The 15,617-nt window shown below is 37.0% G+C and overlaps 1 protein-coding gene across 6 annotated transcripts in view; it reads left to right on the top strand.

The window, feature by feature from the left end:
• LOC127568587 (mesoderm induction early response protein 1-like) overlaps window positions 1-15,617 on the top strand; it is a 37,315-nt gene that overhangs the window by 11,377 nt on the left and 10,321 nt on the right. For 4 of the 6 annotated variants that reach the window (XR_007956035.1, XM_052012515.1, XM_052012511.1 and 1 more), the window contains 6 exons: window positions 611-743; window positions 2,468-2,532; window positions 6,005-6,077; window positions 9,120-9,271; window positions 10,688-10,769; window positions 12,763-12,857. Coding sequence is in view for 5 of the 6 variants with exons in the window: in XM_052012515.1 (XP_051868475.1) it covers window positions 611-743; window positions 2,468-2,532; window positions 6,005-6,077; window positions 9,120-9,271; window positions 10,688-10,769; window positions 12,763-12,857 (600 nt within the window). In the remaining variant the exon portion in view is untranslated. The remainder of the gene's footprint in view (window positions 1-610; window positions 744-2,467; window positions 2,533-6,004; window positions 6,078-9,119; window positions 9,272-10,687; window positions 10,770-12,762; window positions 12,858-15,617) is intronic. The other 2 variants (XM_052012513.1, XM_052012512.1) reach the window with 2 other exon arrangements.

Here is a 15,617-nt window from a genome sequence, read left to right as displayed (position 1 = left end):
AAATGATGGTGAGCAGCTGTAGTCTCTGTGAATATACTCCCACAATGCCATTGGTGAGGGATTTCTGAGTTTATCTTTGACAGGGGGATGACAATGTATTTCCAAAGCAGGATTAAAATAGGATTGGGGTGAAAGTTAGAAGTGAATTTGTCTCCTGCCTTTGTTCTGCTAGTGGAGCTTGTGGGTTTTAGAGGTGCTGTTGAAGAAATATTGGCAAATAGCTGCCATGCACCTTTTGATTAAAGTACACTGTAGCTGCAGTATGCTTGTGGTAAATGAAATGGATTTTTGAAACAAAATTTGGAGTCCACACTATAAAAACCATGAAATACGTAGAAACATAGCTGAAGCAAATTACAAAAACAAGTAGAAAGTTTTTTTTTCCTGAAGATTTAATGGCTACTTTCTGCAGTTCCTTGAGGCACTTTCATTTGTATTTTACCTTGGTAATTCTTCCCCTTTTTCCTAAAAATATGCTTACTCAGCCCTTTGGAGTAATCTTTAATCATACTTTGACTCATTCATTCAAACTTCTGTTCTTAATCTTTTTCTAACAGACTTTGTTAAATTGATTGACCTTTGTTTTGCATGTCTTTTGTGACTTCCACAGCAAGAAGTACCAAAGAATTCATGTGGACACGAAGATGAAACTCAGTCTTCCAATGATGACCTTGTACCATTGATAACCTCACAAGATGTACAGGATATGATCCGTCCACGCAGATGTAAATACTTAGACATAGGTATAATTTATTTGTGCATGTATATGGATGAAACTATGTTAAGCATTCTTCCCCATTCTTAAAGATCTCAATGGCTCCTTAAATCTATTATTGCGCAAAGAACAGAGCTGCTGCAGCTGAGGGGTGTAGTAACTCTTGCATGTAGGACAAGGGTAACTGTTAACCATTTGTTGAACTTGTAATGTCACTGATGGATGGTGATAATTCAGATAAAGGAGAACATGCTCAATATTAAAGAAGCTACAATTGTGCTAAAGATCAGTACAGTGCAAAGATAGCACGTTTTAACTTAAATGGTGCAGGCAACAAATTTTATTTCTTATATTTCTGAGCATTCAATCACTGCAGCTCAAAATGTCTAAAGTGCGGCTTTTATAGTTTTGTGCTTCAAGTTGAGTTGGCTACTTGCACAACAATGAGTTTTATTACTAATGTCTTCTGATAAAGATAGAAAAATAGGTGCAATGAGTAGGGCTTTGGCTCTTTGGGATTGCTTTGTAATTAAAAAAGTAATGGCTGATCCTCTTCCTCATCTCATGTTCCTGCTCTCTTCACATCAATTCCAAAAGCCTTGCTATTTATTCTGAGACTGACACCTGGTTCTAGCCCACCCATCCACCCCCAATTCCATCCAGCCAGGGGAAGCATCTTCCCTGTATCCACCTGTCAAGCCCTGTCAGAATTGTGTACGTTTCAATGAGGTCTCCTTTTCTTCTAAACTCTAATGATTACAGGCTTAGTCAATCCAGCATCTTTACTGCCAACCTGGAATCAGTCTGGTGAACTTTCATTGTACTTTATGGCAGGCATATTCTCTCTTGGATAATGAGACCAAAATCAATGCAATACTCCATGTGTTTCATCAAGGCCCTGCTGAATTGTAGTAAGCAGTATCAACTTTCATGACTGAATGAAACAATGTGTGCGTAATTTTCTATTTTTTAACTGCCCTCTTGGAAGGTCCATGCTTAGATTCTCATTTGTTTAAGATGTATTGTCCCAAATGATCTCATGATCATGGCTACAAGTTGAAATTGATTAATTTTTGTTAACCAGAAGTATTCAAAGATGTGAAGCAAAGGCAGTTTTATAAAGTTAGATCCTAAATCAGCTATAAGTTAATTTAACATGGAACATACTTAACTAAATGGCTGGTGCAGAGTTATTGCATACAGATGAATTAGGTATATTTTGGATACAAATCTTCATCCCTAGGCTGTTTAATTTTAGAAAATGTATATAAAATACAAAAAATAAAGCAACTGTACTCATTCTTTCTTTCCCTATTATTTTTTATTTAGTCTAACCTTATTAGCAGTAATAAGGACATAGAAAATCAGTTTCTGGATGAAATATCAGCATTTTTAAGCCAATCGAGTCAAAATTATGATGATCATTATGCTAGAATGGGTCTTTGTGTTCACTGGAACTGCTGTAATCTGTACTGAGTGAGGTACACCAGTGTTTAAAATGGTGCATTGCTAATCTACCAGAATTTAAAATTGAAATATATTGAAAGTATCCTTACAGATTTTATGATCAAGGGACCTATAAAATTCCAAAAGAGGTATTTTTTATTTGCAGTAATGTTGATACAATCAAAAAAATTTATATTTAAAAATGTTTAAATTTTTAAAAAATCATCTCATAATACTCAATTATTCATATAAGTGGAAGCTTTTCCCATAACACTGAAACAAAAACTGGCCTGTCAACATTCTTAGGCAATGAAGGAGAAGAGGAATCTGAAGAGGATGAAGATTATGTTCCCTCAGAAGACTGGAAAAAGGTAATACAGTATTTCAATTTTTTCCACAATAATTTTGATTTAAAAATACTGCACTTCACAAATCATATTTTTATTCCCACAAACATTTTCTTTTCTGACCTATGCAGTGCATCAGTTATGGCTGACTTTTAGCCTCCAGGAAAGCTTTTCGAACTGGCTATCTGTAAAATGGGTCTGGGACCAGTTCAGTGATGATTCCTAACTTCTGATTCCTAATTCCTGCCTTGGAAAATGTAATTAAAATAATGCTGGAGAAGCCTAGCTGGTTAGGTAGCATCTGTAGAGAGAAAGACTAAATTTTTCATGTCAATCTTTCATAACTTGAAAAAAATTAGAAATATAACAATCATTCAGATGCAGAGAAAGAGACAAATGGAAGAAAGAATAAAAAGGGAAGTTTGGGATAAGGTAGAAGGCAGCAGAGATGAAACAAAAAGAATGGTGGGGGAGGTAAAGTAATAAACTTCGCTTTCAAAAACTGTTTCTGAAATGTTTTCCTTTTTCCTCAACTAATAATTACTCCTTCAGATCACTTTAAAGTCCTCAACTGTGCCTATTTTATTTCAAGCACTTCAGCTCTTGTGCCTCCCCTCCCTGAATCACAGTAAGTTTCTCTTTGTCCTTGCATTCCACTGCACTAGACTCTACATTCAACAGTTCACACTCACACCACTACCAAAACACCAACATTACAAAGGGACTGTTCCATCCAGTTACCCTAGTCCACTCCTCAATTACCATCAGCTTCTCCTTCCCACTGCCCCTTCATGTTCAAGCATGGGAAATGTGACATCTGCTCTTGTGCTTACTCTCTTCCCAATCCAGGCTCTTAAAACCTCCAAGTAAAATAAGATTGCCTTCTAGACTCAATATTGAGTTCAGTAATTTAAGATATTGTTTCAGAAATTTATACTGCGAAATCCATTTTCTTACTGATTTTGTCCTGTTACTACCTTCTCGTATCTTTCATCATCATCCCTTTTGTGATTTAATATCCTACCTTTCTAATACAGATATTTGTTCTTTTCCCTCCCCTTTGCACATAATACTTTTAATATTTTTCTCCGTTCCTGATTGCGGAAAAAATGTCAACCTTAAATGTTAACAGGTTGTGTTCACAAAGACACTTGACTTATGTATTTCTCGCATTTCCTTTTTTTTACTTTGGATTTCAAGCATCTACAGTATTTTGGTTTATGATTCTGACTTTATGTATTGGCCATCATTTGTGTCTAATTCAAAAGGTTACAAATTCTAACTAGGCTTTAAATTCTACCTCGTGCTCTTGTGCTTACAATTATTTTAATGGAAAACATTATATCTATCATGTATTAAACTTGGAAGCAAAGCTTATTGCTACTCGGCATTATAGTAAGTGTTACTATGTTAGATTTATTCATTGTCAAAGGGGTTAAGTTTCCCATCAGCGCCAATAGATCTATTTCATAAGAACATATTACTTTACATAGTTGGACCACCAGATTCCTATTGCTTTTGAGTTCTATTGATTTCAGTAAAACCAGAAAGTGTGTGGTTTTTTTCCTAATTATATTTATTTAAAATTCAACTTATGCAGAAAAAGGAACTTGCTAGCTTTTAATACATGAAAATGACATGAGATAATTGTCATCATTAACATCATCAAAAGACATTACTTGCCAATAACCTGATGACTTAACACCACAGTTCAGCATTCTGACAGCATGACTTCTCTGACCTGAATTCAAACTTGGCCATAAAACCTGAATTCCAAATGAGAGTTTATAGTGTTGCCCTCAACATGAAGAACATTTGATAGAGAATCTATCTAGAGGCCCAACAAAATAGGAGTGGACAAAAAGGAAAATGTCCCATGACAAATTTCACACCTAACAAAGGAAGTTGGTGTTGGTTGACTGAGCTTCAGGACATTTATGCAGGAATACTTTAAGGAAACATTTGTATGACACTTGTTTTATCAATTACCTTTCCTCTTGATGTCAGTTGTGATCATTGATCAGTTCTATTTCAGTGTTCAGTTCTATTCACAACTCCTACATGCTGGAATAATCCTTGAAGTCTGGTGGAATTCCAATCATTGCTATCCTAAAACTAGGAAAATACCCAACGATCCCAAACATTACCAAGCAATAGTTCATTTGTCAACAACCTCCAACATCTTCAGCTAATTGCTAACCAGATTAAAAATAGTCTTCAAGGACAACCTCCCAAAGGACCATTTGGGTTTCAGAGGCAGATTTAAAAACTGGAGCTGCCTTCATAAATTTATCTCAGTATGTGTAGTTGGTCTGGTGTGAGGGCCAACCTCATAATGATTCAGTATGTCAAGACTCTTGGGGCAAGTAGACTTAACTTGAGATGAACCATTCAATAACTATATGCCATGTGAGTCAGTGTATGTACCAGGTCTTTTCAGTATTTCACAGCCTCGCACTAAATCCCAGAAGTTTGTTTATGTAGTTGTCATTGCATTGCTGACATAAATGTCGGTGCTAGAGAAAGCAAGTTGGGAAGCACACAGGCAACCAGTACCTGAACGTTGCAGTGCAGAAGTTGGAGATAAACTAGAGGTCAGATGTCAGAACATCTGATCTCCCACTCAACTTCCGGTCCCTCAGCTTTACACAAGGAATGACTAGCTTAAGTACCAACCCCTTATCATTTGAAAGGGTTTTCCATTTTTCATAAGGTAGTCATTTTTATTTTTCTTTATATTTGTTTTTAATTTTTAGTAGTTTAAGCTTTTCAAGTAAATATTTTTGATTTTTCACAATTTCTACCAGACTTGTGTCTGAAAGTCTTTTGAAAATTAGAGACATTTAAAAACAATTCTAAGGTCTTTGAGAACAGTGGCTAGTCAAAATCAGTGGCTAGTCAAGATCAGGGTGCAAGATCTCAGGATCCATTGCCTGAAGTCAGCACTCAAAGACCCCTCTGTTGTGTGGGATGCCTGCTGCAGCGAAACAGGAAAGTTGTTTGCTGCCACAGAGCTGCAAAAGATGTGATGCTGCAGGAATAGCATTGGGGTAGGATGGGGAGAGGCGGGGGGGGGAGCGGGTGGTGAAGTGGTTTAAGCATCATCTGGCTCCGTATTTGTAATATTGGGAGAACAGCGTGGAACATGTCATCACTCTTAAATAATACATTATCTTAAATATAGAAGTGTTAATAGGTTTGATATAAACTGTTCATTGTAAACTTTTTATTAAAACCTTAATTAACCATAGCTGATGGGGTGCTTTTATATTCTGGTATAGTAGAATTGCCACTGATTTCTGACGCACAGGACCCCTGCAATCAGCAACAAAATCAAAGTAAAGTCAGACTTTGCAAGGCCAAAAAGACCCGTGTTTTTATTATGTCTTACTAATTGCCAGCATTGAGTGAAGTATTAAATTTAAAATAGGTTGCTTTAGAGTAACCCCACATTCTTCAAATATAGGTAATAAAGATGGTTGATATTTCTTTATAGGAGATCATGGTGGGCTCCCAATACCAGGCTGAAGTTCCTATAGGCTTTTATAAGTACAAAGAGAATGAAAAGGGTAAGCTTTTCTTCAGAATGTGTTTCTAAGATGCCATATTGGTGTGAAAAGCAGCTGAGTATTGTGAACTGTGTTCCAGTTAATGGTATTCTCCTACTGTGAAAAGTTTTATGTTATACTTGTCTACCTTTATTCATTAATTTTATGTATATCTACAACATTTCTTCTTTTATGAAGGTCTCTTTCACTGGAATTTTTCAACCCTGTACAGATCTATAACTTTTATTTAGCCAGCTTTCAAATATATTAATTATATCACAGTTGAAAAATAAAAAGGAGCTATATGGCTCCTCAAGCCTGTTCTGTTTTTCAATAAGGTCCTGTCAAAATCTATACGTCAAGTCTACCTTCCCATCAGATTATCCCCTTGGTGTCCATGAAATAGAGTAGAAAATTCCAAACATTTGTAATGTGCAAAGTAAAAGAAAATTGTCTTCCTTAGTGGTCAGCCCCTTATGCTCAACTTATGCCTCTTCCTTCTTGACACTCCATTCAGAGGAAACAAGTCTCTCAGTATCTACCCTATCAAGCTCTTTCAGAAACTTGTGTTTAAGTGGGAGCATCTATCATTCTTCCTAACTGCCGTACATTCATACCAGTCTTACACAGTTACTCAGGTGGAAATCCTTCTTCCAATGAATTTTAACTGTTGAATCTATGTCATACCATTGCCAAGGCAAGTGTATCTTTTCTTGGGTATGGAGAACAAAGCTTCAGGCAGTATTCTAGGTGTGGCCTCACCAAAGCCCTGTTTTCTTATACACCAACTCTCATACAATAAAGATAATATCATTTACTTTATTGATTGTTGTGCCTGCATGTTGACTTCCTGCATTTTATGAATCAACACGCCAAGATACTATTGTACACTGAGCTTACTCACTGTTTGCCATTTATAAGATATATTATGCTTTTCTGTTCTTCCTAATCAAGTGAATAGCACCTCACTTTCCTGTATTATGACCTATCTGCCCATTCACCTAGCCTGGATACTATGTCCTTGCTGATACCTTGCATCATCCTTTTCCACTAACAAATTTGGAAACACTGCTTTTCCTCTGTCCTTAATGCAGATTGTGAATAGCTTAAAGATAACTGAGCATAGTGACCCCAAGTTCCAGATTCTCCCACCAAAGGAAGCACCCTGTCCACATCTACCCTGTGAAGACCCCTCAGAATCATAGTTTCTGCATCCCCACTCATGCTTTTAAATTCTGGCTGATACAAGCCAGCCTGTACAATCTTCCTTCATTAGACAAGTTGCCTATTCCAGTTATTATTCTAGCAAACCTTCATTAAACTGTTTCCAACACACAAAAAATCCTTTTTTAAAATAAGCTGGTCAGTACTACAATCAAGTATTTGGCATGCTCTACTTGACTTGGCATTTGACCTCTTACTTTTGCATTCAAAAACCCCTCATAGTAAACAATAACATTTTGTTAGCTTTACTAATTATTTGCTCTATTGACACACCAGCCTTTTGCATATCATGCACTGGGACACTCGCGTCCCTCTGTGCTCTCTGTCTCTCTCCATTTAGGTAATATGTTTTTCTTTTTCTTTACCTGTCACTTAATTCTGGTAACAACCAAATAGCAGCAGCAGTGCGACTAACTTTAGTATTTATTTTCTGATACTTGAGCATTGATGCAAAAATATAACATGCTGTTTATGTGTTATGTGCCTCATGTTTTATAAGTATTTTGAATTCATCTGAAATTTATTAGGTTAGTATGACTGTAAGTTTCATTCACTTCATCAAACAAACATTCTTTATCCTAACTAAATTAAGTAATAGAATCGTACTGTTTTGAATTTTTTTTTAGATTCCTAACATGCTTAAGTAAACTCCAAATGGTCAGAGAAACTTGCTTTCTCCGGAAAGTACTTTCATTGATCAAGCAGTAGCACATTGGCAATTGTCATGAACTGTTTTGGAGAAAACACCTACCTTTTGCCAGAATGTATGTAGGGAAAGATGTGAAAGACAGCGGTATCTTTTAGTATGGATAATGGATTCTGGATGGTAATCTGCAATGAACTTCTCCAATCTATAGAGTGCATTGCATTCCTTTTCTTAATCATTGACTATTACAGAACTAGGATTCTATAGCAACTGTCACCCTCCCTCAAATATTTCACCCAAGAGGGATCACAAATGTGTTCAGTCCTCTTCACATCAGTACAGCATAGAAATACTCTATTCCATTTGTTGTGAAATTTGACCAAAGTATGACCAAATGTTTACACTCACTGAGACTCTGAGGCTAAAATATGTAAACCTTTTAAAGTCAGTAAATCAGTCTTTTGGTTTTCACCTGTGTGCTGGCTCTTTGCTAGAACAATTCAAAATGAATCCAAAAGCTTAGAAATGGCCTCTGTTTGAAACCGTGATATTCTTTGTACATACCTTCTGAATCAGGTGACTAAGAAGGTTCTAGCTTCATTGCTTGTTTGCATTGAACTGACTTCCTGGATGGTGATCCAGTATCACTGTTGAAGAAAACTACTGTGCCTTTTAGATCATCCCCTACAATACGCCTTGGCAATTTGGAGTCAGAATGAAGTCAACATGTGTTTTTGTGCATGATTAAAAACAAAGTCCTAAAAACTGTGTGTGTGTACGTAAGGGGGGGTGGAAGGGGTTGCAGTGGTGGTGTGGGGTGGGATTGGGTATTCCACTGATATCACTCTATCAAAAGGCCTGATGTCCTTTTTCAGGACTTGCATGTAAAGAGTGCTTGATTGGATTAGTAATCAAAATTTTTATAGCAGTTTAAGATTTCTATGCCAGCTTAACTGTAACTGAGGAAAAAGAAAACCCGTTCATTATTTTCTTATTAGTTTGTCTAATGATTTCTTCAGATAATCTAAAAGATTGAAACATAAGGGTTATGTATTAGTCAGCTATTGAAATTTGTTCTTTTTATAGGAGTGCCCTTTTATTTAAAAACAAAACCACTAAGATGCGTAGTGATCGCAAGTATGTGGCATAGGTAAAGCTGTGCACTAATGAATCTTATAAAAATCTATGTCTAGTATATGAGAATGAAGACCAGTTGTTGTGGAATCCTGATTTTCTGCCTGAGAATAAAGTGGTGGAATTTCTTTGTGATGCTAGTAAGCGTACGGGTGAGGAGAAGGGATTGGATGCAATACCAGAAGGCTCGCACATAAAAGACAATGAACAGGTTGGTTGTGTATGTTGAATTGTACAATTGTCCTTTATATATTAAACAAGACCAGATTACAGTTGAACTTATATGAAGTAATGAAGGTCTCAATCTTTCCAGTATCCCTTTTATCCCAGTTCAGGTAACTGGAAAACTAAATACATTTGGTAGGAATTGTAAGAAGATTTGGGTAAAATCATGATCTCAAATTAGTATCTTCATTTAACATCATTACAAAAATATTAATTATTCAAAATGTAATGCAAATGTCTTATTATATTTCTCCATGCTATGAGACATTCTTTCTATTGTAAGATATAACATGGCAAGCAAATTCAATTCACAAAAGATTGAAGCAGCTCATTCAGATAAGCCATTTCATTATTTACAGTCTAAAATTTCTAGGTGAGCAGCAGCATTCTATTTTGAAATGTAGTGTCTCCTTCCACATAAGGCAACCTCTGAAAATAATTATTTTGAGTTCCCCCAAATACCTGCAGTAGCAGTTGATGTATGATCAACACTTAATTATCTAGAACTTCATCATGTTCCTCTTGTATCATTTTCTGGCCTGTAGGTTAATTATCATGACTCCAAATTAAGTCTTTGCACTCTGGCCTTCTCCATATGAAGCTGTGTGTACCTGTTGCATGAACTAAACTCCAGTTTGTACCAACATGTCAAGCAGCATATACGAAGCATAACACGTATAGGTTTTATTGCCTTAGTTTGTCTGAGCTGGCAAAGAAGTATTGCTCTTTGCAGGCTACTTTTCATGGTGAAATAAACTGAGCAGAACACATCTTATCACAATTGGGTGAATGTATGTGGAAGTTTTGATAGCTGTTTAGGCCAATAGGACTGTGCACAAGTTTCTACTGAAGGAGTAACACAATCTGATGAATCTATTCTGCCACTTAATGAAATTATGGCAGATCCACAACCTAACCCAGTGTACCTGCCTTCCCTTCTTCGTACTTTTGGTTAATTGAAATCTAATACGCAAGCAGTGATTGCTAAATGTGGAGGGGTGTCCAAACCTCTGCTATCTCTCGTATGTGGATGCGTTTCCTAGCTTAGCTTCTGAAAGGTATTTCGCTTATCATCATTATTTTCAAATTAGCATTTGTACCACATTAAAATTATTAGTTTTACTGTAATTTTTCTATAACATTTTGGTACCTTTATTATAAATGAGTCTCAGAGCACAAATAGTAGCAAGATAATATGGCAATATTTTATAATTAACATTAGAAATAGCCTTGTGTGCAAGTACCTATAATAATAAGAAATAATTATAGATTGTTACTTTTAAAATTATATACATGCATTAAATCCTGGAAGTCAAACATAAATTTAGATGATAAGCTCATAAACAAAATAACACAATCTGGAAAAGTCTACAGATATGTGAATTCTTTTTGTCTTTCTCAGGCATTGTATGAATTGGTTAAGTGTAACTTTGATACAGAGGAAGCACTGCGAAGATTGAGATTCAATGTGAAAGCGGCCAGAGGTAAGAATACTTTAATTTTCCATTACATGGTGTTTCTTTTGCAATTGGTAGCATGACAACCTAGCATGCTTATATTCATTTCAGCTTGGCTTTAAAATAATGGATCAAAACTTGCTTGTGCTTACTACTGATCCACATGGTAGGAAAAGATGTGCCTTTTGATGTTGACTTGCTGAGTAAAGTTCACATGGCAACAGGACTTGGCAGGTTTTAATATTATCAGGTTTGCAGAGCAGCATAAGCCCCACATCAGATGGGGTTTAAAAAAAACCTGCCAGCCAAGCCATGGCAGTGCTTAGCCAAATATCAAACAAATATTAGGAAACATTCAAAAACTGAAGCGTTTTTTAAAAGCATGAGTATTTTAAAAAAACTGAAGAAAGAAAATGAAAATACTAAAAACACTTTCAAACACATTAAAAGGCATAGACAATCATAGATAAGGCACGGAAACAAGCCCTTAGGCATGCTGACCATCAACTGCCTATTTACACGAAAGATGCATATAATCCCATGTTTCATTTTCCTCCACATTCTCATCAACTCCCTTTGAGATTCTACCACTCATTGCACACCAAGCCAATTTGCAGTGGTCAGTTAATCTACCAATCCACATGTCTCTTGGGATGTGGGAGGAAACCGGAGCACCCAGAGGAAACCCATACAATCACAAGGAGAACATGCACACTCCACACAAACAGCACCCAAGGTCAGGAGTTGTGCCACTATGCCGCCTAATGTTTAAGCAGATATCATTTTATTTCAAAAATGTTTATTACTTTGTGCTTTCTGAGGTCCCTCAAAGCTATTCCTCTCCACGGGTATTCCTGCTTCAGGTTTAGCCTAGCAAAGGTTCAGCCCTCAGATTCTCCCAGGTTGTTTTTCAGATTATTTGGTAATTAAGCTTCCTGTAAATTTAACAGAGACTTCAATTCTACAGTTATAATGCTTTTTTGAGCACCCATAATTGTTTTCTCACCTGCTTCAGAGGACAGAGATTAGATGCTTAATTTCTCACGTTCTTTACCCCAGAGACTGCTATCAACAATCTTTTGAAATGCTCTAGGTAAATTTTGTCAGACAAGATCACAGCAATTTTTTTTTCCTATTGTATTCCTGTGTTTTTAAAGTTAATCTATTTTCTTAAAATATACATGCCTATTTTCAAGCTCAGTTCATACCTTGCTGTTAGTTAAATATATATTTTTTTAAAAGCTGAATTAAGGAGTGTCTTGACTTTCTAATTATTTTGACAACTTGTAGCTAACATTTTTGAATTGATGTTTTGCATCCTTGTGATTGCCTTTTCTTTAAAGTTTTGTGAATCGTGTGATTTTTAGAACCGACCAGGCTGATATTGATCTCTAATTGTTAACAGTTCTAAGATAAGGTATATGCATGTGGAGAGTGGGGAGCCTTATCAATGTGTAAGTGTAACAATAAAGTCTCATTATCCTAAACATGTCAATGAAAAAAATACACATTTGCTTGAGATAATTAAGTAGGCATAGAATTTTTTTAATTAAGATTTCCATGAGAGATGAGTTTTTGGAGCACCAAAGTTTACTATCACAGTATCAAGCTAAAGTTTTTATTTCCTCTCCACTGCCGGCATCCAAAATGTTAAGCATTACCAAGTTCCCAGTGCAATTATTTAAAACCAATACATTTGCCCAGTGGCAAGAGGGAAAAATATCAAAAGGGAAAACTGAGTGCTTGTCACCTGAAAGTTATGGTGGTTAAGTATGGGTCACCAGTCCACAGAATCTGTGACCTAAGGACTTGTCAAAACTTCAAAAACAAACTTGGATAGAATGACTTCGAATAAAAAAAATTAGTCCTTTGGCTAAGATTTTTTTAAAACTTGTGATCAGCCAAGTGGTCCTCTCAGAACATATTCAATGCAATTGGTTACAGAACAAATGTGTTTAATACTTGTGAATTATGTTGCAATTTGCACTTTTTTTGCTAATGAGTTTTTCATTTGCTGTAGAAGAACTCTCTATTTGGAGTGAAGAAGAATGTAGGAATTTTGAACAGGGACTCAAGGCATATGGAAAAGATTTCCATTTGATCCAGGCCAACAAGGTAAAATCTCACAGATCTATGTTTGTAATATTGACCTCAAGATATAAATGTTGATAATTGAACAATAATGGTAATTCCAAAAATGAAACCAAAGTTTGGAGTGCCAACCAGCATAGACACTTATAAACTTTTGTACCTCATCTGCAACCCATAGTGCAGGCAGAATATGTGACTCCAGACTTGCCAGTGTGGTTGATTTTTAACTGCTTACCTGAGTTCAGGAACAATTAGGGATAGACAATAAATACTGATATTGGTCGATGCATTCACAGGATGTGAATGCAAAAATTTCAAAAAATCATCATGCGGTTATCATGTACATTTTCTGGTATTGCCAACAAAACTAGAATGCTTTTTTTTTGTGGTGGAGTTTTACTGGAACTGCCTATAAAGGTTCAGTTTCACACTTCAAAACCTTTTCTATGATACTGAACCAGATTATGCTGGAGTTGGTCAGGTTGCTGGACCCAGACTGCAATACTCCTCAGCTGGGACTTCATCCAGAGGCAGAGTGCAAAATAAGTTGACCCTCTGTGCCAGAGAGGCTCCTGCAAGTTAGTGCAGGCTCCCCACCATGAGAATTCCTAAGGGCACATGCTGACGCCCCACACCCAGAATACCCTGAGAGCTTACCACCCGTCAAAAGACTTTTGAACAATTTTCAAATGGTAAAGTCTGATAATCGTTATGCAGTCGGGAAATCCTGACGATCTGGCTGACCTGGCTCCATTTCCCACACTCCCTTTTGAAGTGACCAGGGCTCCATTTCCTGTGCTCCCTTTGTAGTGACTGGGGCCCTCTCCAGCATGTCAGTGCTCTACTGCTGGGCTCAATGCTGAATCCATTGGCTCAGACATAAGATCTGCTGGAAGTGGAAGAGTTGATAAGAGGCAATTCCCTTTGGAATCCACTAAATGGATAAGTACAGTGTGGCTCTTTGTTACAGAAAATAGGTTTTTTTTCGGCAGTACAATAAAGCTGTGCCCTTGCCTTTCAATTTCACTTATCCATCAAAAGATTGTTATTTGTAATATGACTAAAGGAATAACAAAAATTTCTCAGCATTATTGATAATGAATTGGTATTTTAATAACATTGGTTTTGTGCCTGGTAAGACTACAATGTGCACTCACTCATCATTGTGATAGGCGCACGTTTCTTGAATGTTCCTAGACATCAGGGCCAGAAGTTAGCACCACTAGGGTGTAGTCTCGGTACATGGCAGTATTTTGAGGAAGTTGCACTGCTTAGAGGGAGAGTAGTAGTTAGAGCTTCCAGGATTTTGGAAAATAGCACTGCAAGGTTCTGAGAGCACTGGAGAAGGTCTTAGAATGTGGGAACACTGAAGAATTTAAGGAGTCATAAGACCAATTGGTTCAAGGAGGGAGCTTAGTAATTATGAGAGTCTAAGCATGATACAATTAGAAGTTGCTAGTTATTGGCAGTAGTGATTGGGTGGGCTCTGACAATTTTGTAAAGTACAGCTAGACAAATGGCTGCTTTCAGGCCAATGTATCGCAGAACCCTCTCAAATGCAAAAGTAGATCTTCACGTCTCTACTGTCAATCCCCACACCGCCCCCAACCCCCTAGACAGTCCTGCCACCACTTCTATCAGTTTTTTCTCTGGAGTCTGGTTTACAACACTATTTACACACACAGTGCACTATTGACATCTGTCAAATTGTAATCTTTCAAATAAAAATGCATACTATAAAATGAAAATCCTACTGCTCAAGGTTGTTTGCAGCTGCCTGGTGTTTAAGCTTTAAAACTAATCCCTTGATCTCCAAAACCTAAAACATTGAACAGTACAACACAGGAATGGGCCCTTCAGCCCACCATGTCACATAGATCATGATGCCAGTATAACTAATCCCATCTGCTGCAAGTGGTCTGTATCCTTCTATTCCCTGCCCGTTCATATGCCTGTCTAAATACCTTTTAAATGTTGCTATCATATCTGCTTCCACTATTTCTCATGGCAGTGAATTCCAGGCACCTACCACTCTGTGTAAAAATAAAACCTGCCTTGCGCATCTCCTTTAAACTTTCCCACTCTCACCTCAAACCTATACCCTCTAGTATTTGACATTTCCACACTGGGGAAAAGATTGATGATCTATCCAATTTATGCCTCTCATAATTTTTATATACTATCAGGTTGCCCCTCAGCCTCTGATGCTCAGCGAAAACAATCTAAGATTGTCCAGCCTTTCCTTATAGCTAATGCTCTCTATTCCAAGCAGCATTCTGGTGAACCTCTTCTGTACCCTCTCCAAAGCCTCCACATCCTTCCTGTAATGTGACGACCAGAACTGCGCACAATAATCCAAATGTGGCCTGACCAAAATTATATACAGCAGCAACATGACATGCCAACTTTTATATTCGGTGCCCTGACTGATGAAGGCAAGCATCCATATGCCACCTTTACCAGTCTATCCAATTGTGTTGCCATTTTCAGGGAACCGTGGACTTGCACCCCAAGATCCCTCTGTACATCAATGCTCCTAAGGGATTTACTGTACACTTGCATTTGACCTCCCACAAGGTATCTCCTCTCACTTGTCCAGATTAAATTCCATCTGCCATTTCTCCGCTCAAATTTCTAACTGATCTATATCCTGCGGTATCCTTCGAGAACCCTTTTCACTATCTGCAATTCCACCAATTTTTGTGTTTGCAACATTGTTAAAAATGATTTTAATAATTGTTAATGTGAAAAATCAACTGACAAAATTCAAGAAAGGTATGCCTA

Source organism: Pristis pectinata, chromosome 3 (genome assembly GCF_009764475.1).
Source record: "Pristis pectinata isolate sPriPec2 chromosome 3, sPriPec2.1.pri, whole genome shotgun sequence".
Taxonomy (NCBI): Eukaryota; Metazoa; Chordata; class Chondrichthyes; order Rhinopristiformes; family Pristidae; genus Pristis; species Pristis pectinata.
Note: the sequence above shows the minus strand (reverse complement) of the source record. Positions and strands in the feature narration are given on the sequence as shown.